The sequence below is a fragment of the Dipodomys spectabilis genome, unplaced genomic scaffold, assembly GCF_019054845.1.
Source record: "Dipodomys spectabilis isolate Male_0828 unplaced genomic scaffold, ASM1905484v1 ptg000273l, whole genome shotgun sequence".
In the NCBI taxonomy this organism is placed as follows: Eukaryota; Metazoa; Chordata; class Mammalia; order Rodentia; family Heteromyidae; genus Dipodomys; species Dipodomys spectabilis.
The window spans coordinates 4220931-4242827 of NW_024870950.1; the positions used below are offsets into that span (position 1 = coordinate 4220931).

General features: G+C 43.4%; 1 protein-coding gene across 2 annotated transcripts in view; it reads right to left on the reverse strand.

Moving 5' to 3' along the window:
* Positions 1–21572, reverse strand: part of Znrf1 (zinc and ring finger 1) — an 85698-nt gene extending 64126 nt beyond the window's left edge. For both annotated transcript variants that reach the window (XM_042700841.1, XM_042700840.1), the window contains exon 1: positions 20778–21572. In XM_042700841.1, the coding sequence (XP_042556775.1) occupies positions 20778–21201 (424 nt within the window). In that variant the 5' untranslated portion in view covers positions 21202–21572. The remainder of the gene's footprint in view (positions 1–20777) is intronic.
* Positions 21573–21897: the final 325 nt, after the last annotated feature.

The window sequence follows — 21897 nt, forward strand, 5'->3', positions numbered from 1 at the left end:
TCACAAATTATGGTATCTAGACCAAGAAGTAACCAAAGGAAACTCTAGAGCTTTAAATGCCTAACTTAGAAAAGATAATTGGAAATCAATAAGATATTTGAAAAACTACAGATTAAGCTCAAGGAAAGCAGAAAGAAAGGTTAGATAGAATTAGGAGCAGAAGGCAATAAAACACAGATAAAAGATAATCTATAAGAGGCTAGCCCTTTGAAAGCAAACTAAAATAGGCCTCTAGCAAGCCTAATCAAGAACAAAAAGAAAATATAAGAGCAACATTAGGATGAAATTGAAATAGTGTAAAAACGGACACAGATTTAGCCTTGAAATGCATGCCTTATCAAGGGGCTGGAGATAGGACTCTCTGACATGGCCTGGGACCCAAGGTTTAATAATCAGTACAGGGAAAACAAACAATAGAAAACTTGAATAGCTAAGTAACATTGAAAAAACTTAAATATCTGATTAAAAAACAAACTACTGAGTAAAAATGTCCTAGGTACAGATAGCATTCTAGGAGAATTCATAAGAGTTCTCTCAGGCCTTCCAAGTACTGTTTTCTCAATGTGTCTCTTCCATGTCCATTTCCTACCCTGTTCTGTCACCAGGACACCTCTGGACAAGGTTACTACGCCTCCCATGGATGCGTTTAGCCAATGGGAAGCACCCAGGAAGAGACTAAAGGATAAAATGAAGAAAAACCAGGAGGGTTTTGTTTGTTTTGTTGCCGGTCCTGAGGCTTGAACTCAGGGTCTGGGTGCTGTCCCTGAACTTCTTTTGCTCTACCATTTGAGCCACAGAGCCACTTCAGATTTTTCTGTTTATATGGTACGAAGGAACTGAACCCAGAGCTTCATGCATGCTAGGTAAGCTCTCCATCACTAAGCCACATTCCCAGCCATAAAGTGGAGTTTTACTACCTGACTCCCTGTGTGCCTGGCCAGCCTTTGGCAGTAATTTCATCCTTCTAAGTAAATCCACAGTCCTGTGGGATAGCCTCTCCTAGGGCTATGGATTTCAGTTCTTACCAAATGTGAGAACAGCTCCCACCCACTGCCCTTCAGATCTAGCACTGGTAACAGCTTCCCACTGGCACAGTGGGAAGCCCCTCTGGTGCTTCATCATCCACTGAGAGCTTCTTTCATCCTGTCCACACTTTTGTAAACTGTCTCTTTATTGAATTAAATTTAATTACCTCTACAAGCATACCATCTGTTTGGATCCAGAATTTTAATATATATGCCTTGATACAAACTCTTCTAGAAAAGAACATATTTCTCAACCTTTTTTGAAAGGTCACACTAATATTAGAGAAGTAAAAAGTACACAAAACAAAATTATGAATGAAATTTTATAACAAAAACTCCAAAGGAACCAGGCACTGGTGGCATACCCCTATAATTCTTGCTACTTAGGAGGCTGAAATTCAGAATCAAAGTTCAAAGTCAGCCTGAGCAGAAAAGTCCAAAAGGCTCTATTTCCAATTAACCAGCAAAAGGTGACTAGAGGTATTACTCAAATGGCAGAATGTCAGCCATGAGTGAAAAAGCCAAATGAGAGCACAAGGCCCAGATTTCAAGCCCCATAACAGCACCTCCTTCCCTCCCCCCAAAATAAAGCCCCACAAAAAATAACAACAACAACAAAAAAAAACCTTTAAAGTCGAGTTTTTAAATGTTCAATTTTTAAAAAAATAGAAAAGATAAGATCACCAAGCTGGGCACCAATTCACACCTGTAATCCTAGCTACTTAGGAGGCTGAGATCTGGGTTAAAGCTAGCCTAGGCAGGAAGTCTGTGAGACTCTTATCTCTAATTAACCACCAGAAAACTAGAAGTGACACTGTGGCTCAAGTGGTAGAGCCCTGAGCTAAAGAGCTGAGGGACAGGGCCCAGGCCCAGAGTTCAAGCCCCAAAATGGACGAAAAATAAAAATAAAAAAATAAAGAAAAAAAGAAATAAGGATACTTTACTATTAGAAAACCTATTAATATAGTTCAGCTCATTTATAAATGAAAGGAAAAGATCAAATGACTGCCTGAATGAGAAAATTTTGGTAAACAGCCATTTGTGATATTTAATTTGGGATAAGGAATGGAAGGGAATAAAGGCTATCTAGCAAAAGCATATACAACGCTTCCAGTACAGGAAACATTTAAGAATATGAGGAAAATAAGATACTCCCATGATTATAGATTCTAATAAATATTTCTTCCTTTCTTGTTAGTATTAGGGCTTGAAGTTAGGACCTCAGTGAACTCTTATTTAGCTTTTTCTGCTCAACTGGCACTCTACCACTTGAGTGATATCTCTACTTCCATAATAAACATTTTTACTAAATAAAGGAACTAGCCAGAAATCTTACAATAAGGAAGAGAAGTGACACATAAAAGGATTAGAAAAGAAAAAGCAAAATATCTTCTCCAGGAAGATATGATTCTCTTGAATTTATTTTTCTTTTGTGTGTGTGTATGTGTGTATGCTAGGTATGAAACACAGGGCCAAGTGTATATGTGTGTGCCAGTCAAGCATTCTACCACCAAGGTACTCTTCCACCCCTCCACTGAGTTTTTTTGTTTGTTTGTTTGGGTTTTTTTGTTGGTCACTCTGGGCCTGGGTACTGTCCCTGAGCTCTTCAGCTCAAGGCGAGTGTTCTACCACTTGAGCCACAGTACCACTTCCAGTTTTCTGATGGTTAATTGGAGATAAGTGTCTCACAGAGTTTCTTACCCAGGCTGGCTTTGAACCACAATACTCCTATCTTAGCTTCCTGAGTAGCTAGGATTACAGACATGAGCCACTGGTGCCCAGCTGCTCCTGGATTTTTGCCTTGATGTTTCTCATGAAAACTATTAAACCTATGGGCTGGGCATAGTTATACATGCTTGTAATCTCAGCTACTCATGTGGAAAAGGATCGGAGGATCCTTGTTCAATGCTCACCCATGTAAAAGTTTGAGATTCTATCTGAAAAACTAAAAGTAAACAGGCTGAGGCATGACTCAAGTGGTAGAAACTTGCTTATAGCAAACATGAGGCACCAAGTTCAACACTCAGTATAATGAAAAAGAAAAGCCTTTTTTTTAGGTCAGAGACTAGGACTCAGACTTGGTACCTGGTACTTTTACTCATTGTCTAGCACTTACCAACTGAGCCATGCCTCCAAACACCAAATGTCTAGTCTTATATCTACAAATTTACTGCCATCAAGTTCATAGATAGACCTAATTTTATAAAAACGATAAATTCAAGGTAATGTCAATAAATATCCTTAACAGTATTTTCTCCTCCCAAAAGTTAACAAAGCTGATTCTAAAATTCCTATGGAAGCACAAAGTGCCAAAAATAGCTAAGCAGTTTTTGTTGTTTTTATTGTTGTCTGTAACATACAGAACTGTTTATGCTGCTGTTTGCAATACAAAGACACAGGGAAATGTTATTGTTTGTGCAATATAGTAAGGGGAAAATGTGAACCTGCCCATTAGGGTTAGTTTGCCAGATGTCCTGTCACTAAGGAAGAATACCAACTATAAACAAAGCAGTTCCTGGTACTTTATATTTCATTTGGTTGATCCTATCTTGATTTCCTCATTTGTCCCTTAAAAAGTTTCATTTAGCCAACACAGTTCTAAAGAGGAAGCAAGGTGAAAAGATTTGCCGTTCCACACAACAAGACCAACCATGGAATTACAGAAATTGAGTGTTATAGCACAATGTGAGAGAAATTCACTAATGGAATAGAATAGTCTAGCAACAAACACATCTGGAAAGAAACTTGACACAGGATAGAGGTGGCTCTGCAAATTAGATTAAAGAAGGTCTTGTCATCACTCCAAAGATGCTGGAAAAGCTGGTGAGTCACAGGGGAAAAGGAAAAGCTATCCTTATCACTCTCCATTCATAACTTTCAATTCTCTATAAAGGATGCAAATCTGAAAGACAAAGATCTAAAAACTTTTAGAAGTATAAATAATATCTTTATGATCTTAGGGAAAGAAGGTATTTGGCATACAAAATGCATAAGCCATTAAGAGAAAAAAAAATTGTCTAGTCAATAATATTAAAATTATACAAGCAGGGCACTGGTGGCTCACATCTGTAATCCCAGCTACTCAGGAGACTCAGATAAGAGTTCAGAGCCAGTCCAAGCAGGAAAGTCCATGAGACTATTATCACCAATTAACCACCAGAAAACTGGAAGTGGTGCTATAGCTCAAAGTAGCAGAGCGGTAGACTTGAACAAAAGAGCTCAAGGACAGTGCCCAAGCCGCAAGTTCAAACCTCACAACTGACAAAATAACAACAACAACAACAACAGCCGTCCAAACCAGGATGCCAGGGGCTCATCCCAGTATCTAACTACTCAGGAGGCCAAGATCTGAGGATCATGGTTCAAAGCCAGCCCGAGCAGAAAGACCGTGAGACTTTTTTTTTTTTTTTGGTTCCGGTCGTGGGGCCTGAACTCTGGGCCTGGGCGCTGTCCGTCAGTTCTTCAGCTCAAGGCTAGCGCTCTACCACTTGAGCCACAGTGCCACTTCCGCTTTTTTCTTTTTGCTTATGTGGTGCTGGGAATTGAACCCAGGGCCTCAGGCATGCAAAGCAAGCGCTCTTACCACTGAGTCACCTTCCCAGCCCGACCATGAGACTTTTATCTCCAACTAATCACCAAAAAGCTGAAAGGAGTGGAACTGTGGTTCAAGTACTACAGCCCTAGCTTTGAGCAAAAAAACTCAGAGACAACACCCAAACCATGAGTTCAAGACCCAGGACAGCAAATAAATAAATATATAAATAAATAAACCATACAAAATCACAAAAGAATAAACAGATAAACCAGTTCTGCATTCCATATGACAATAAAGGAAACAAAATCATAAATTCATACAAGTTAGTGAAAAAGGAAGAACCACCCAATAAAAACATGAGTAAGAGACATAAACAGCATTTAACTGATGAAACAATATACACAATATAATACAGATATGAAAATACTTCTTTATCAACTATTTAAATCAAAAGAAATACCATTTGGGGCTGGGAAGGTGGCTCAGTGGTAGAGCGCTTGCCTTGCATGCCTGAGGCCCTGAGTTCAATTCCTCAGCACCACATAAGCAAAAAGAAAAAAGCTGGAAGTGGCACTGTGGCTCAAGTGGTAGAGCGCTAGCCTTGAGCTGAAGAGCTGAGGGACAGTGCCCAGGCCCAGAGTACAGGCCCCATGACTGGACCCAAAAAAAAAAAAAGAAATACCATTTGTTCATCAAAGCTTGCCAAAAGTTAAGAAACAACAATAACAAATTTTGACATGAAATGAGTGAAAATGCTATTTGGGTAGTGTAAATTGGTCCAAACACATTGAATACCTACTGGGCATTTTCCTTTTTTTTCCTGGTCCAGGGACTTGAATTTAGGGCCTTCGTGCTGTCTCTGAGCTTCTTGAGCAAGGCACCACTTCCAGTATTTTCTGAGTAGTTTATTGGAGATAGTATCACAGACTTTCCTGCCTGGGCTGCTTTAGAACCAGACCATGATCCTCAGATCTCAGTCTCCTGAGTAGCTAGGATTACACAAATGAGCCACTAGCACCTGGCTTATTGAGCAATATTTAATTAAAAGCTGAACACACACACAAACACATACACTTGCATCCAAATATGTAATGAAACATGAAAAAGATTCCCAAGCAGAGCTGGGAATGTGGCTTAGTGGTAGAATGCTTGCTGAGCATGCATGAAGCCCAAGTTTGATTCCTCAGGACCACATACATAGAAAAAGCTGGAAGTGGCACTGTGGCTCAAGTGGTAGAGTGCTAAGCTTAAGGGAAAGAAGCTCAGAAACAGTGCCCAGGCCCTGAGTCCAAACCCCAGGATTGGGAAAAAAAAAAATCCAAGCAACTGGAAATAACTTTAAAGGTCACTGATTAGAGAACAGAGTAATAGATGGGAATACCTGTAAAGCAATGAAAATGAATGTGCTATAATAATATATAATAAAATGTATTTATACATCTCAAACCCATTTGATGGTATGTACATATATAGACAGTATACTTCACTTAAAGTTTATATAAAATTAAATAAGTAAAATGAATACTGCTTTGGACAAATATAGCAGTAAAAATGTAACTGTACATAGTTGAACTAACACTAGAGTCAAGGCAGTGTCGTGTGTGTGTGTGTGTGTGTGTGTGTGTGTGTGTGTGTGTGTGTGTGTGTGTGTGTGTCATGGGGCTTAAACTCTGGGCCTGAGCGCTGTCCCTCAGCTCTTCAGCTCAAGGCTAGCTCTCTACCACTTGAGCTACAGTGCCACGTCCAGTTTTCTGGTGGTTTGTTGGAGATAAGGGATTCATGGACTTTCCTGCCCGGGCTGGCTTTGAAGCTTGATCCTCAGACTCAACCTCCTGAGTAGCTTGGATTACAGGCAAGAGCCACCAGCACCTGGTGGCAGTGTCTACTTTTGAGGAATGAAGAAAATGGAAATAAAGCAAAGTAAATATAAAATTCCTAAGAGTTGATTTTTCAAAAATTCCAAGACAGTGCCCGGTGCCAGTGGCTCATGCCTGTAATCCTAGCTACGCAGGACGCTGAGATCTGAGGATCACGGTTCAAAGCCAGCCCAGGCAGGAAAGTCCATGAGACTCTTATCTCCAATAAACCACTAGAAAACCGGAAGTGGTGCTGTGGCTCAAGCGGCAGAGTGCTCACCTTGAGCTGAAGAGCTGAGGGACAGCGACCAGGCCCAGAGTTCAAGCTCCAGGACCTACAAAAAAAATTCCAAGACATCAATGAGTTCCCATTCAGATTTACTTCACTGATTTCCTAACATGTGCAACTGAAACCAAAAATGAAACACCATGGACCTGTGGGACTTTCCATTCAGCCATCATAGGACTAAAACTTCAGAGCTCATGAACAGATGGGAAAGGAAGGGTTGACTTTACCCTGGATCCTGTAATAAAGATACACCTGGCAGACCCATTAAGGAAAATAGACACAGGAAAGTCATTTGTATTATTTGATAAAAAGGATCATCACTTTTTCCTTAAATGTTTTGAAATTCTTGGGCAAGAAATACCATCATTTAAAAGTGCTGAGATTTTTGTCTCACAGCCTAAGAAAAATTAGTCTTTCTGAACAGTGGTTCCTATTACTTTTTCCTCATTGAAGGAATTGGTAAAAGTTGCTGTGGAAAGGTATTATCTATAATTCTACAGGCCTGGTAGCCTTAGGGCCCAGAATTCCCCCTCAGTGCCAGTGCCATGTTTGTGCCCTTTCCTCTATTAGTTGTTGCTACCTCTTGGGCATCAAACACTGACTTCCTGTTTCCTTTCTGTAAGCACTGGAGACTCAGAGCTGGTAAAAGGCTTTGAAGGAAAGAACAAAGCCAGGAAAATACAGAAGAGCAACAGCCATCACTTTCTGAATCTTAATAGAGTTGTAATAACCTTTCAGACTTTCCTGTATCTGTAGCTTACATAAAACAGTGGTTCAGTCAGCAATGAGTTGCAAAGAAGAATTATAAATCAATGAAGCTGAGTTAAAACTCAGGCTCAGTTGTGAAAAAAAAAGGTTTAGGGAAGGCAACTAGACACTGTTATTTTAATCCTGGCCAGTTCTACGCTCTTAGTCTCTGCAAAACTGATTTCTTTCTCACCACCCTACAAGGAGAATGACTAGGTAATGCATTTCTTTTGGGTATCATTCTGTGTGCTTTAGATCTAAAATATTAAGAGCACAGAAGAGTCATTTATATGAATCTGCTCTTTGTAAAGTAGTGTCACAATCATTGTCAAGGGCCGTGCTGCCAATTCACAACATGGAAAAACAAGGCATAGACAGCAAAGCAAAGAAGCCACTCATGACCTTCAAACTCACATGGTTATATCCACAGCCACCCCATAACCCAGAAAACTGCTATTCTGTCTATAGACAGCTTCTGATTGTCAGACCCAAGGCTGTTTTATGATCCTTTTACGTGGCATTGGAATTTTAGTGACCTGGTTTTCAATGTTGATGCTCCAATGTCATTGTTCATGCTACTATGTCCATCCAATGGGCCATGCTTCTCCATTCTGTTGTGCTGTTTGAATTCAGGGCATGGTGTCAGCATGGAAAGCACCAGAGTTCTGATGTAGCAGCCTCTAGTTATGTTCTACCAAGGCATGTATCATCACAACCTACTCAAATCCCTCCCCCAACAGCTACCAAAAATTCCCCTGGTGAGAAATGCTATTATGAGAAAGGTGGCTGCTTTGTGACTCACACTGTTTCATTAAAGAGATTTTTTTAAAACAAATTTCAGTAAAGGAATCCAAAGGTTTTCCAAAGCCACGGCAAAACAGAACAGCTCATAATAGTATTTTTTCAAAGGTCTGACACTTCATAGGAGATTCCTATACCTCAAAACACTGAGACATTTATATTCACTTATTTTTTTGTGTGTTATATCTGGCATTTAGGTTGAGAAAGGAGATAAGAAATGGATGGATTAAACGCAGCTAACAAGATTGTACTAGACAGATTTTAAGATGGAAGAGAGCTAGCTTGTACGCTAGCCCTCATTATAGGTCTTTTTTTTTTTCAACTAGGTACTCAGAGCCTTGCACTCTTGCTTTGTTTTTTGCTTGAGGCTGGCCCTCCACCACTTGAGACAGCTCTACTTACAGCTTTTTGCTGGAGAACTGGAGATAGCAATTTTATGGATTTTTCTATGTGGGCTGGCTTCAACTATCAATCCTAGGATCTCAGCCTCCTAAGTAGCTAAGATTGAAACACCACTGTTTGGCCTGCATCAGAGGCCTTAAAACTCACCCATAGCTCCTTTAGGGAATCTGGCTGCAATGGTATAAATGTTTCAGCCACATCTGACCAGGTTGAGGAAATTTAATAATCTATGGTAATACATATATTTGGGGATGCTTGTTATAGTAGCAAACAGAATTATAAGAAAGTTTGCTTGAGGGCTGGGACTGTAGCTTAGTAGTAGAGTGCTTGCCTAGCATGCATTTCGATTCCTCAGTACCACATAAACAGAAAAAGCCAGAAATGGAGCTGTGGCTCAAGTGGTAGAGTGCTAGCCTTGAGCAAAAAGAGCTTGGAGACAGTGCCCAGGCCCTGAGTTCTAGCCCCAGGACTGTCAAAAAAAGAAAGAAAGAAAAAAGAAAGTTTGCCTGAAAAGCTAGCTTAAATGATGTTACATCTTTAGGGTTGAAACTGATCTAAGGAATAAAGCTAACTGGTGAGTTTGGAATCTCAAGGGCTCCTTCAAATCCCTGTAGGTTTCCGATGGAAACAAATGAAAAGATCTTCAAAAAGCTGAGAAAAATGGTCAAAATGATCACAATGGCTAGGGCTGGGGTCTTGGGTTCTCTCCCTATCTCTGTTCCAGACCATACGGTTAACTCCACATTTCAATTTCTCCCACATGCCAACAAATTTACTTTGACCTTAAGAGACAAATAACTGCCAGGCATCAGTGGCTCACACCTGTAATCCTAGCTACTCAGGAGGCTGAGATCTGAAGATCACGGTTTAAAGCCAGCTTAGGCAGGAAAGTCATTGAGATTCTTTTTTTTTTTTTTGGTCCGGTTGTGGGGCCTGAACTCTGGGCCTGGGCACTGTCCCTCAGCTCTTCAGCTCAAGGCTGGCGCTCTACCACTTAGCCACAGCGCCACTTCGGCTTTTTTCTTTTTGCTTATGTGGTGCTGAGAATCGAACCCAGGGCCTCAGGCATGCAAGGCAAGCGCTTTACCACTGAGCCACCTTCCCAGCCCCGTCACTGAGATTCTTATCTCCAATTAACCACCAGAAAATCAGAAGTGGCTCTGTGCCTAAGTGGTAGAGTGCTAGCCTTGAGCTGAAGAGCTGAGGAACAGCGCCCAGAACCAAAGTTCAAGAGCCACAACCAAAAAAAAAAAAGACATATAACATTTGGAAGTGGCTGGTTTTAGAAATGTTCTTTGTGAAGTATTTATAAACATACTTTTAAACTAAGGGTACTATCAACAAGAAGGTGTGGGCTGGGAAGGTGGCTCGGTGGTAGAGTACTTGCCTTGCATACATGAGGCCCTGGGTTCGATTCCTCAGCACCACATAAGCAGAAAAAAGCCGGAAGTGGCACTGTGGCTCAAGTGGTAGAGTGCTAGCCTTGAGCTGAAGAGCTCAAGGATAGCGCCAAGGCCCAGAGTTCAGGCCCCATGATTGACCAAAAAAAAAAAAAACCAAGAAGGGTGAAGCCATGCTATTATAAATCTAATTCTCTAAGACAAAGATGATGAGCAACATAAACCTAAAATGTAAGATGACATTTTGTCCTAATGTCATCACTTAATAACCAGACTTATGTCTTCAAAATTTTTCATTTTGAGAAAAAAGTCCCTATATGTACACAGACTAATTGCTCCTAGGGAATAACATTAGTTGCTAGTGTTGAATATCACAAATAAGGCTTTGACAAACTAAAACAATAATAAAAAAAACATGATTCAAAATGGGCAAAGGACATGAACAAGAATTTCTAGAGAAAGCATACAAGTAGCTAGGAAAGCAAAAGGATGTTCATCAGTAACCATTGGGAAAGTATAAATCAAAACCACAAAATACCACACATCACACCCATTAGGATAGCTATTATCAAAATAAAAACAGAAAATAAGCTGTGTGTTGTGGTTCACAAGCGACTTAGAAGGTTGAGACCAGGAGGACTGTGGTTCGAAGTCAGCCCAGGCAGAAGTCTTTAAGCCCAGCAAATGCTGGACTAGAGGCACATGTTAGAGTGTCAGTCTCGGGCAAGAAAGCTGAGTGAGAACAAGAAGCCCTGAGCTAAAGCCCAGTATCAGGGAAGGAAGGGAGGGAAGAAAGAAAGAAAAGAGAGGAAAGAAAGAAAAAGGGATAAGAGAAAAGAAAAGGAAGTACTGATGAGGATATGGAGAAACCAGTGATGCAGCGGCTGTAGAAAACAATATGGTGGTTCCTCTAAGAATTTAAGATAAAATTACTTTGGTCTACGAATTCTACTTCTGAGTATATACCCAAAAGAATTGGTGGCTCAGTAGTAGAGTACTTGCCTAGACATGTGAGAGCCTGTACTTTATTTTGAGTACCCAAAAACAAAGACAGATATTGAGTGAATCCATTTATACATACTACCATTCAACTGTACACTTCAAAAAGGCTGTAGTTCAGTGGTACAAAACCTGCCTACTGTGCATAAAGCCCTGGATTTGATCTCCAAACACATACATACACACACACACATATCAGGAAATTGTCATATGTATTTTGCCACAATAAAAAGTAATTAGAGGGGCTGAGAAGGTGGCTCAGTGGTAGAGTGCTTGCCTTGCATGCATGAGGCCCTGGGTTCGAGTCCTCAGCACCACATAAGCAGAAAAAGCTGAAAGTGGCACTGTGGCTCAAGTGCTAGCCTTGAGCTGAAGAACTGAAGGACATCGCTCAGGCCCAGAGTTCAGGCCCCACAACCAACAACAACAACAACAAAAAAGTAATTAGAGGAGGAAGGAGATCAAGCGATGAAGTATCGATGTTGCGCAACTCAGAAACTTACACTAACAAAACCAAGGAGGAAATTTCCTAATAGATGTTTGTGGCTTGGTTTTATAAAGACAGATTTAAAAAAGTGGTGAATCATGTTTCCAGAAAACTGTTCAATGACCAGAAAGAAATATAGCTCTATGGGTAACAAAAGCACTGAAGTCAAAGGGCAAATATGAAGAGCGTGAAAGAGTTCTTTTGAGATTGTCATTGAGAAAACAGGAGACCCTTACACAAGGACAAATGGGAAATTTCTTAGTAGGCACTTGACTAGAACCAAAAAAAAGCAAAGATGATCTGCCTCTGCTCAGAAGTAAAGTTTAGGGAAATGAATAATGTGACTGAAGAGAAGAAATATGTCCTTGAAGCAGCCTCACAAACTTAAATTTGTTTATGCAACAGAGGAACCAATGAAGAAGGTAAATCTACAATTTGCAATCCTCAGACTCTCAAGAAGTGAGGAAGCAAAGATCCATGGAAACAACAGTAATGCTGATCATCTTTACAATTAATACATATTCCCAACACCTACAACAGATCCTGGTATTCTGCAGTCACTCTATGATTATCAACTGAACACAAGAATATCTTAGCTCAACAGAACTCTCCACAGGAAGGGGAAAAAGAAGTCATATGCTTTAGGTAGGTGAAAGAAAAGGGAAATATATATATATTTATATTTCCACAATGTCCAGATTTGCCCCAGATCCTGACTTGTCCAGTTGCCTGGCTGAGCCTGTAAATGAGAGGACATACTCAATAAGCCCTTTGGTAGCACCAAGCAGCCAAAGGTGGCTGGGCCTTAGAAGAAAATAAAGGGGAAGATAAGCACAGAAGCAAAGGGGACACAATTACCTTTCTAGGACCAAAGTATATTGATGTAAGCATCTACACAGGAGAGAAATGCTTACTTCCATGGAAAAGAAAACAATAAAATAATGAAGAATGTTCTTGCTGACTGAACCTACTCTTAAAGCAACAGAGAAAAAGATCTATATGGAACTGTCTAGGAACTATTTATGTAGACAAATTTAGTAGTATCAAAAATAATGCTAATGAGCTGGGCACTGGTGGCTCATATCTGTAATCCTAGCTACTCAGGAGGCTGAGATCTGAGGATCTCGGTTCAAAGCCAGTCCAGGGATTAAGGAAAGCCCATGAAACTCTTCTCTCCAGTAAACCAATAGAAAACCAGAAGTGACACTGTGGTTCAAGGGTACAGCGCTAGCCTTGAGTTGAAGAGCTCAGGGACAGTGCCCAGACTCAGAGTTCAAGCCCCATGACTGAAAAAAAAAGGAAGGAAGGAAGGAAGGAAGGAAGGAAGGAAGGAAGGAAGGAAGGAAGGAAGGAAGGAAGAAAGGTAGGCAGGCAGGCAGGCAGGCAGGCAGGCAGGCAGGCAGGCTAATGAATGTCTTAAAGCATTCAGAGTTCTTCCTCTATTTTAGAAGAAAAAATTAATTTCATGATAGAGTTTCAGATATAGATACTCTGTGACTACACTTTCAGAGTTTTTGTTCCAAATTCAGATTCAGGGGTCTCTCCTCAGCTTTTCTGAATTCTGGGAGTAGGGCCCAGTATTATGGACATAGTCATTATTGGGCATATTCAAATGTAAGAATCATTTGGAACTATTCACAGAATAGTTTATATCCCTTTCTTGTTAAAGATCCAAACACGCACTATAAATTCTTATCTTGCCCCTCCTAACTTGGAGTTTATAGTGATCCAGAAAATTCTCCTTTTATTTTGCCTCCCAACAGATGAAGGTGGTACTCCTAAGACTAGAACACTAGGGAGTACACAAGGTAAATAGCCTCATCAGTCCAAAAACAATCCTGCTTTACAATTAAAGTAGCTTTGCTTTTTTATTCCTTATTAGCTTCATGCTTGAAGGTTGATCTGATCTCTATGCCATCTGTTAGATTCAAGGATAAACCTATGGTTCTTTTTTTTTTTTTTTTTTTTTTTGGGTCTGGTCGTGGGGCCTGAACTCTGGGCCTGGGCGCTGTCCCTCAGCTCTTCAGCTCAAGGCTAGCACTCTACCACTTGAGCCACAGTGCCACTTCCAGCTTTTTTTTCCTGCTTATGTGGTGCTGAGGAATCGAACCCAGGGCCTCATGCATGCAAGGCAAGCGCTCTACCACTGAGCCATCTTCCCAACCCAAACCTATGGTTCTTATGAGAACATACAATTCAGACACAAAACTACAGTCTCTGATAAGACCCTTCTCATACTTAAGCCTATACCCACAGTAAAATGTTACAAACTATAGGATTCAGACTGGACCTCAGCAAAGTTCAAAAAAGAAACATTGAAATTTGTACTCATTCTAAAAGACAAGGTTTAGAATTCAGGTTTGGTGCTAACTTTAAGATTCTAGTACTATGCCTCCATGATCCACTATCACTAACCCTTAAGGGTTAAGAGAAGCAGAACCAAGATCCCAATTCCTTATGAAGTTGTTTTGTGCCGGGCGCCAGTGGCTCATTCCTATAATCCTAGCTACTCAGGAGGCTGAGATCTGAGGATAGAGGTTCAAAGCCAATCCAGGCAGGCAAGTCCATGAGACTCTTATCTCCAATAAACCACTAAGAAAATTGGAAGTGGCACAGTGGCTCAAGTGGTAGAGTGCTAGCCTTGAGCTGAAGAGCTGGGGGATGTCGTTCAGGCCCAGAGTTCAAGCCTCATGACTGACCAAAAAAAAAAAAAAAAAAAAGTAGCAGTTATTTTGTTTTGGAGGGATCAGATTTGAACTCAGTGCCTGGGTACTGGCTCAGCTTGCTTGTTGGAATCACATCTGCAGCCCTTTTTTCAAATTTTTAAAGTGTCATAAGTGAAGTTTAGTGCTGTAATTGGGTACATTAAAATTTCAGTGCCAAGTAAGCTTGACTTGAATATCATCACATTTGTAGAATACAAAGCACATTTCTTCTCCCTAAAGAAACTTGAGCTCTTTTTCTTTGGTTAAGAGTGGCTCACATGGGCTGGGAAGGTGGCTCAGTGGTAGAGCGCTTGCCTTGCATGCATGAGGCCCTGGGTTCGATTCCTCAGCACCACATAAGCAAAAAGAAAAAAGCTGGAAGTGGTGCCATGGCTCAAGTGATAGAGCGCCAGCCTTGAGCTGAAGAGCTGAGGGACAGCACCCAGGCCCAGAGTTCAGGACCCACAACCAGACCCCGCAAAAAAAAAGAGTGGCTCACACATCTGTAATCCTAGGTACTCAGGACATTGAAATCTGAAGATCATGGTTTGAAGCTAGCCTGAGCAAGAAAGTCCATGAGACTCTTATCTCCAATTAGGAACCATCAGAAAACTGGAAGTGGAGCTGTGGTTCAAAGTGGTATAGCACTACCTTTAAGAGAGAAAAGCTCAGGGACAACACCCAGGCCCTGAGTTCAAGCCCTATGACTGGCCAAAAAAAAAAAAAAAAATATATATATATATATATATATATATATTTATGTCCTTATGGAATATTTAAGATAGGTTTTCAATATCAAAATGTACATATCCCATAAGACAAACACTTTAAGAAGGGAGCCATTTCCTTGCAATACCTTTCCAATCTCATGAGAAATAGTTAACTCTGACCCTTAAGAAATTATCTTCGGCCTGAGAATGTGGCTTACGGTTGCCTAGCATGCATGAAGGCCTGGACTCGATTCCTCAGTACCACTTAAACAGAGAAAGCCGGAAGTGGTGCTGTAAGTCAAGTGGTAGAGTGCTAGCCTTGAGCAAAAGAAGCTCAGCCCATGAGCAAAGTCCCATTCCATTACATCTAGCATACGTATGGTGAGAAACAAGGAGGCTTTCTGAGTCACTCCAAAGGAGTTGGCAACTCTCTTTCCTTATTGAAGAGAACATTAAACCACTTGAGAATCCTAGTATAACAGCAAATAGAACCCAGAAGATATCCAGCTAGCATATTTAAAGACATCAAAATGCACCCCATCTCAGCTGCAGTTGATGGCTTAGTGACAATAGAGAAAAATATAGACTCTTCTAAATGAGCACACACACACACACAAACACACACACATGCAATGAAGATGGAGTGAAACCCTCTGTGACCAACCATTTTATAGCAGGATCCAGAAACCAGTAACATCCCCCAACATGGCAATCCTCCAGGTTCACATCTCCCAACATGGCAATCCTCCAGTTTCTCTCCCCACATCTCCTAATCTGAGATAAACAGGACAAGTAACTCCAGAGTTACTCCTAGATAACCAGCAAGAGATACAGTATCACCTCATAGCAATACTAACACTTGGACAGTGAAAGGAAGAGACCTAACTATGTCTTGAAGGCTGCTCTCCTCAGTGGCATTCCTCTTCATGCAGAGCTCATTAATATAGGTCAGACATCAGATGGCATGAGCTTCTGTTTGGGGACTTTATTCCCACTCTCTCTCGGCCCATCAAGTTCTGAGGGCACAGAGAAGACAGAGAACTACAGAATCGCCCCCACAGGAAACCACCACTTTCCAATTATATGTCCACTGGCTTTGGTGTTCATTGTCTCACAAGACCACCATAACACCTGCAACACAGACATGACAGGCATCCTCTCCATCTTACAGAGAAGATATAGTGACTCTGGGACTAGATGAGTCACCTACTCAAGGTCACAAACCAGAAACTTCAGCAGCAGCCAGCCAGGAGCTGGGCCTAGCCCTCATACTCTTGGCTAGTGCAGTTTCCGGGATGTCACCCTGCTTTCTTATGTTATAGATGAGAAGCCACACAGTGATGTGAAGAGCCCGGTTTTGGCCCAGAATGCAGTAATCCCAGCACTTGGGGAGGCCGACTCAGAAAAATCATAGAGCTCAAGGCCCATCTGTGCTACACAGCAAGATTCAGTATAGCCTAGGCTACATAGCGGGACTCTGTGTGAAAAAGGCTATATAGCGGGACTCTGTAAAAAAACAAAAGTCCAGCACCACCACACTTGCTACCCTACTAGCTATCTGATCTTTTGTGGGTTCATTAACTGCCCCCTAAACATGCTTCCTTACCTATAAACTGGGTGGGAATGGAGAATAGCTCTACCTCAGAGAGTCACAATGATGATTAAAGAAGATGATGGAAATAAACTACTCAAATTCTCTCACTTAGCAAATACTTGTGCCACAAACAGGGCAAGAGTTACAAGCAAGCCAGGCACTGGTGGTTTAGGCCTCTAATCCTAGCTACTGAAGAGGCTGAGATATGAGGATGACAGTAAGAATTACAAGCAAGGAATTAGAAGTTGGTTAAACTACTGGAGAAATAAAAATAAACAGATGAATAAACTATTTATAGTGTTAAGAAGTATTAAGGTAAAAGTAAGTGGATGGGAAGAATCTCAGGTAGGGTTAGTTTCTGAGAGTGGTCTCTAAGGAGAAATTTCTGTTGAGCCAAGAGCTCCAGAGGATGTGTCCCTGAGAAAAATGGAAGGAAAAGCATTCCTGATACAGGGACAGGATGTGTGAGGGGCAAGGAATAAGGAAGCACATAACCCAGAGACAAATGGGACTGTGTGTATCCTCAAATAGGATTGGGGGAACAACCTTTATAGGCTGCCGTCACTGAGGATTACCACATCTATTTTTAAAAAAACAAAGATGAGCTAGAGTGAGGAGGTGTATGTTGTCCAAGGTCACAGTTATTCAAAAGGAGCTGGATCTAACAAAATCCTGTCCATTTTACTTATTTCACTAATTTCACTAATGACCACTTTCTGTCCCCTTAAGCATCCTCAAAACACCCTCAAAACTCAAGCAACAATATCCTATCAACTTCCAGGCATCTGGACTATTGTGCACTGAAATTCCTACCATCTGAATCTTACCAGGCAAAAGGAAAAGCTGCTCAGACCTGACTTAAAGGCTCCAAAGTGGAAGCAAGTTTCTCTTCTTGCAGTAATGAACAAGAGAGGGAAAGGATGTCCCAGAAAATCCCCTGGCCTGTTTAAGGTGATAGAACCACAGGCTCATCTCAAGTGAACAGCGCAGAAAAAACTAATTAGTGTTTTTGAATAAAAGAATGAATTATTGCAAGAGTGGTTCTCAGTCAGGGCATCTGGGAATTCTCAGAGTCATTTTAGGGATGAACTAAGGGATGCTACAGGCATTTAATAGGTGCAATGTCTTGCAGAAGGACAGGACAACCCTATGCATTAAAAAAAAAAATGTATCCAGATTGTTAACAGCAACCTCCAATGTACACTTTAAAGACACCTCTCCCTAAAGGAGTGCTAGTATGCCCAACTCTTCCTATATCCTCACCAGTCAGTGGTGTGCCCTGCCCTAAGGTCACAACTGGATGAAGAAAATAAAAAACAAAAACTAAAACTAATGCTTCAGAGATGAGGAGTTAGGGCTGGGAAGGTGGCTCAGTGGTAGAGTGCTTGGCTTGCATGCATGAGGCCCTGGGTTCAATTCCTCAGCACCACATAAGCAGAAAAGGCCAGAAGTGGCACTGTGGCTCAAGTAGTAGAGCGCTGACCTTGAGCTGAAGAGCTGAGGGACAGTACCCAGGCCCAGAGTTCAGGCCCCATGACCAACAAAAACAAAACAAAACAAAACAGAGATAAGGAGTTAGATTTAGAATCTAGTTATAAACTCCTAACTTCAGCATGGGACCAGGTAGTAGAATCTGGATAAAGAAGTATCTAGGGGTTGGGGAGGTGGCTCAGTGGTAGAGCGCTTGCCTTGCATGCATGAGGCCCTGGGTTCAATTCCTCAGCACCACATAAGCAAAAAGAAAAAAGCCAGAGGTGGCACTGTGGCTCAAGTGGTAGAACTCAAGTGGCTAGCCTTGAGCTGAAGAGCTGAGGGACAGCGCCCAGGCCCAGAGTTCAGGCCCCACAACCGGACCAAAAAAAAAAAGTATCTAGTAAAAGACAGACTTCAGAAATTTTAGCAAAAAGAGAACTTGTTTTGTTCACAAAATATTACATTTGTTTTTGCTACACACAAAATTCAGTGACTTAAAGAACCAGCTTACAATGCTTTTCAGTTTACAACCAGATACTAAAGACAGGACTTTTAAAAATGTAACAAAAATTATCTCACCAACACAGTTGACTCTTTCTGGACTGGACTTAATAGAAATATTATTCAGGGCTGGGAAGGTGGCTCAGTGGTAGAGTGCTTGCCTTGCATGCATGAAAAAGCTGGAAGTGGTGTTATGGCTCAAGTGGTAGAGTACTAGCCTTGAGCTAAAGAGCTCAGGCCCCACAACCGACCAAAAAAAAAAAATTATTCATTTTATGTTAACCAAATGCCTAGAACTACCAAAGGCAAACAGGCCTTACATTTCCTTCACAGCAGGTTTTTGTTTTTTGTTTTGTTTTTGGAGTGTGTGTGTGTGTGTGTGTGTCGGGTTTTTGTTTTGTTTTTGGAGAGAGAGAGAGAGAGAGAGAGAGAGAGAGAGAGAGAGAGAGAGAGAGAGAGAGTGTGTGTGTGTGTGTGTGTGTGTGTGTGTGTGTGTGTGTGTGTGAAATGCCTAGAACTACCAAAGGCAAACAGGACTTACATTTCCTTCACAGCAGGTTTTTGTTTTTTGTTTTGTTTTTGGAGTGTGTGTGTGTGTGTGTGTGTGTGTGTGTGTGTGTGTGTGTGTGTGTGTGTGTGTGTGTGTGTCGGGTTTTTGTTTTTTGTTTTGTTTTTGGAGAGTGTGTGTGTGTGTGTGTGTGTGTGTGTGTGTGTGTGTGTGTGTGTGTGTCGGTCCTGAACTCAGGACCTGGGCTCTATCTCTGAGCTTCTTTTGCTCAAAGCTAAGCTCTACCACTTGAGCCACAGTGCTACTTCTGGCTTTTTTTTTGAGTAGTTTATTAGAGACAAGAGTCTCACAGACTTTCCTGTCCAAGCTGGTTTTGAACCATAACCCTCAGGTCACAGCTAGCCTCCTGAGTAGCTAGGATTATAGTGCGAGCCACCAATACCCTGCTTCATTCACAGCAGTTCGATGTAAGCTAAAGAAGCTCCGATGATATGCAGATTTAAAATACCATTTTACTAGCAACTAAAAAGCAACTTCAAAGTGTTACCCTAGTCAACATATACCCCCAAATTATTTACCAAATTAAAGTTTGTGGAGTTGACCAAAAGAAACAAACAACAACAAAAAAGTGGGGGGAGGGTATTTCCAAATAGCTCCAACACAGAGTACCCCAAGGACAGGAGAAATCTTTCTCTTGTAGTGTCTAAATATTCCTAAGTCACCCAAGGGGATCTGAATATAACTCTTTCACTCAGCTTGGCAATTAGCAAACAGCAGCCCCACACCCCTTTTGACCAATTTTCTAGAGGCCTGACCTGGCTTCTCAGGATAGCCAAGCAGACAGACCTGTTTTCCTCTAGAAGAGCCAGCCAAATCTTTTCTGCCCTGCAGGGCTAGAGCCTGGGAAATCCCCCTTGGGTCTTTAGCTGGCCTGTTACCAGAAGTTCACAAAATGAATTCATCCAGATTCTCTGAATCTGCCTCTTCTCCAGTCATGTGCTAACTGCCAGGCAATAATACCCCCACCGTGTCAGGCTCTGTTACAAAAAGATGCAGATTCATGGGAAGAGCAAGCACTTAGCATGGGGGGGGGGGGGGGGGGATGGAGGCATGTGAGAATCATGAAGCCAAGCCTACTGCATGCAGCAAGGGAGACCAAGGCCTTAGTCCTGCAGAACCAGGGAGTCTCTCCATATCCATCCAGCAGGCCACACCTGTCTATGTCAGCCGCCTGCTCCATTTTAAACAATTCATTTGGATCTCCAGCTAGGGTGGCAAAATTGGGCACACACACCCTCTCCCAGCAAGACTTAGAGATCTAATCCAAGCACTACTTGCCCCCAATTTTCTTTCTTTTCACACTCTTTGTTTAGAGACACTATCTGGGCTAATGACGAGGTAGGCACCATGCAGCAAAAGCAGAATGGAAGTGCCCAAGTTGACTCCCTGTAAACCAGACAGGACCTCTCTTGAGCATGATGATGCCAATAAATAGGGTTTCGATGATCAGGTTTCACCCTGCCATCCACAAGTGAACACACGCCTCGACTACTAAAACGGAGACCCTCACAGACAGCCTCCTTTCTAGATGGTTAGGTACCCCCATTCATCCGCTGGTGCCGGAAACCAAAAAGAAAGGCAAAGCGCTCCATACCCCAAACCTTAGCACACGTGAAAAGGTTTGGGAGCCCCGGCGCGCCCTCCCTTGTACCACCCTTCAAGGCCTCCGCCATCCGTGGACTCACCACTGTGAGAGCTGAACCACCTAGGTGCGATGTGCAGAGGTAGAGCATCCGCCAGCGAGGCTCGGGAGCCCAGGTACAGCATCCCGTCTCTATGGTGACCGCCGCCGGTCTCCTGGTAACCATTGCCATGGGCATAGGTGGAGTCAGACGCAGACCCTCCGCCGCCGGGCGCCCTCTCGGAGTCGCCGGTCCCCCGGGAGGCGGGGGTGTAGAGGCCAAAGGGCACCCCTCCGGCCGTACTGGGGTCCATGCCCATGCCCGCCACCGAGCTGACCGAGCGGCTGCGCAACCCCATGGCCCCGCCGCCGGTCCGGTAGTGCCCAAAGTGGGGCGCCCCTCCAGGCGGAGGCACCGCGCTGTCATCGGTGGAGACCCCCGGGAAAGGGCCCCGGGAGCGGGCCGCCGTGCTCTGCTTGCCCCCCATGCTCGCCCGGGCCCCGGCGGGGCGGGAACCTGGAGGCCGAGACCCTCCCCCACCTCTCAGCAGCGGGGGGAGGGCTGGGCGAGCATACAGGGGGGAGGGGGGCAAAAAGGAGACCCGGAGAGAGGGAGGGGGGAATCAAAAAGAAAAAACCAGAGAGAGAGGGCAGAGACAGAGCCCCCGAGGGGCGGAAGAAGCAGGCGCGGGCGGGGACCCCAAACTAAGAATCTAAGCCGATCCGAGCCAAATGCATGTTTCCCCTCAAGGTCCGAGGCGCGCAGTCCGGCCGGGCTCGGGCGCCACAGGCCGCCCCCGGGTCCGAGAGCCGGCGGAGCCGCAGGGGAGGAGGGCGGGCGCGGCGGGCGGGCGCGCGCGGGGAGGCGCCGGGAGGCCGCCCGCCCCTCGGGAGGAGGCGGAGGAGGGCTGGGGGGGCGCCGGGCGCGTCCCCCACCTCAGGACGCGGCGACCATGGACGGCGGCCCGGACCCCTCCGGAGGTCTCGGGCGGGCTGCAGCGCCGGGAGGCTGAGGCGGAGCTCTGGAAGCCGCCGTCGCGTCGCGTCGCGTCGCGTCGCGCGTTCGCTCCAGCCACCGCCGGCCCCTCCAGCCGCGCCGCGCCGCCAACCCCGCTGGGTCCCGGGCCGCGCTCGCCGGCGCTCCCCGCCGCCGCGGAGACAATGGAGGGCGGCAGTGCGCAGGC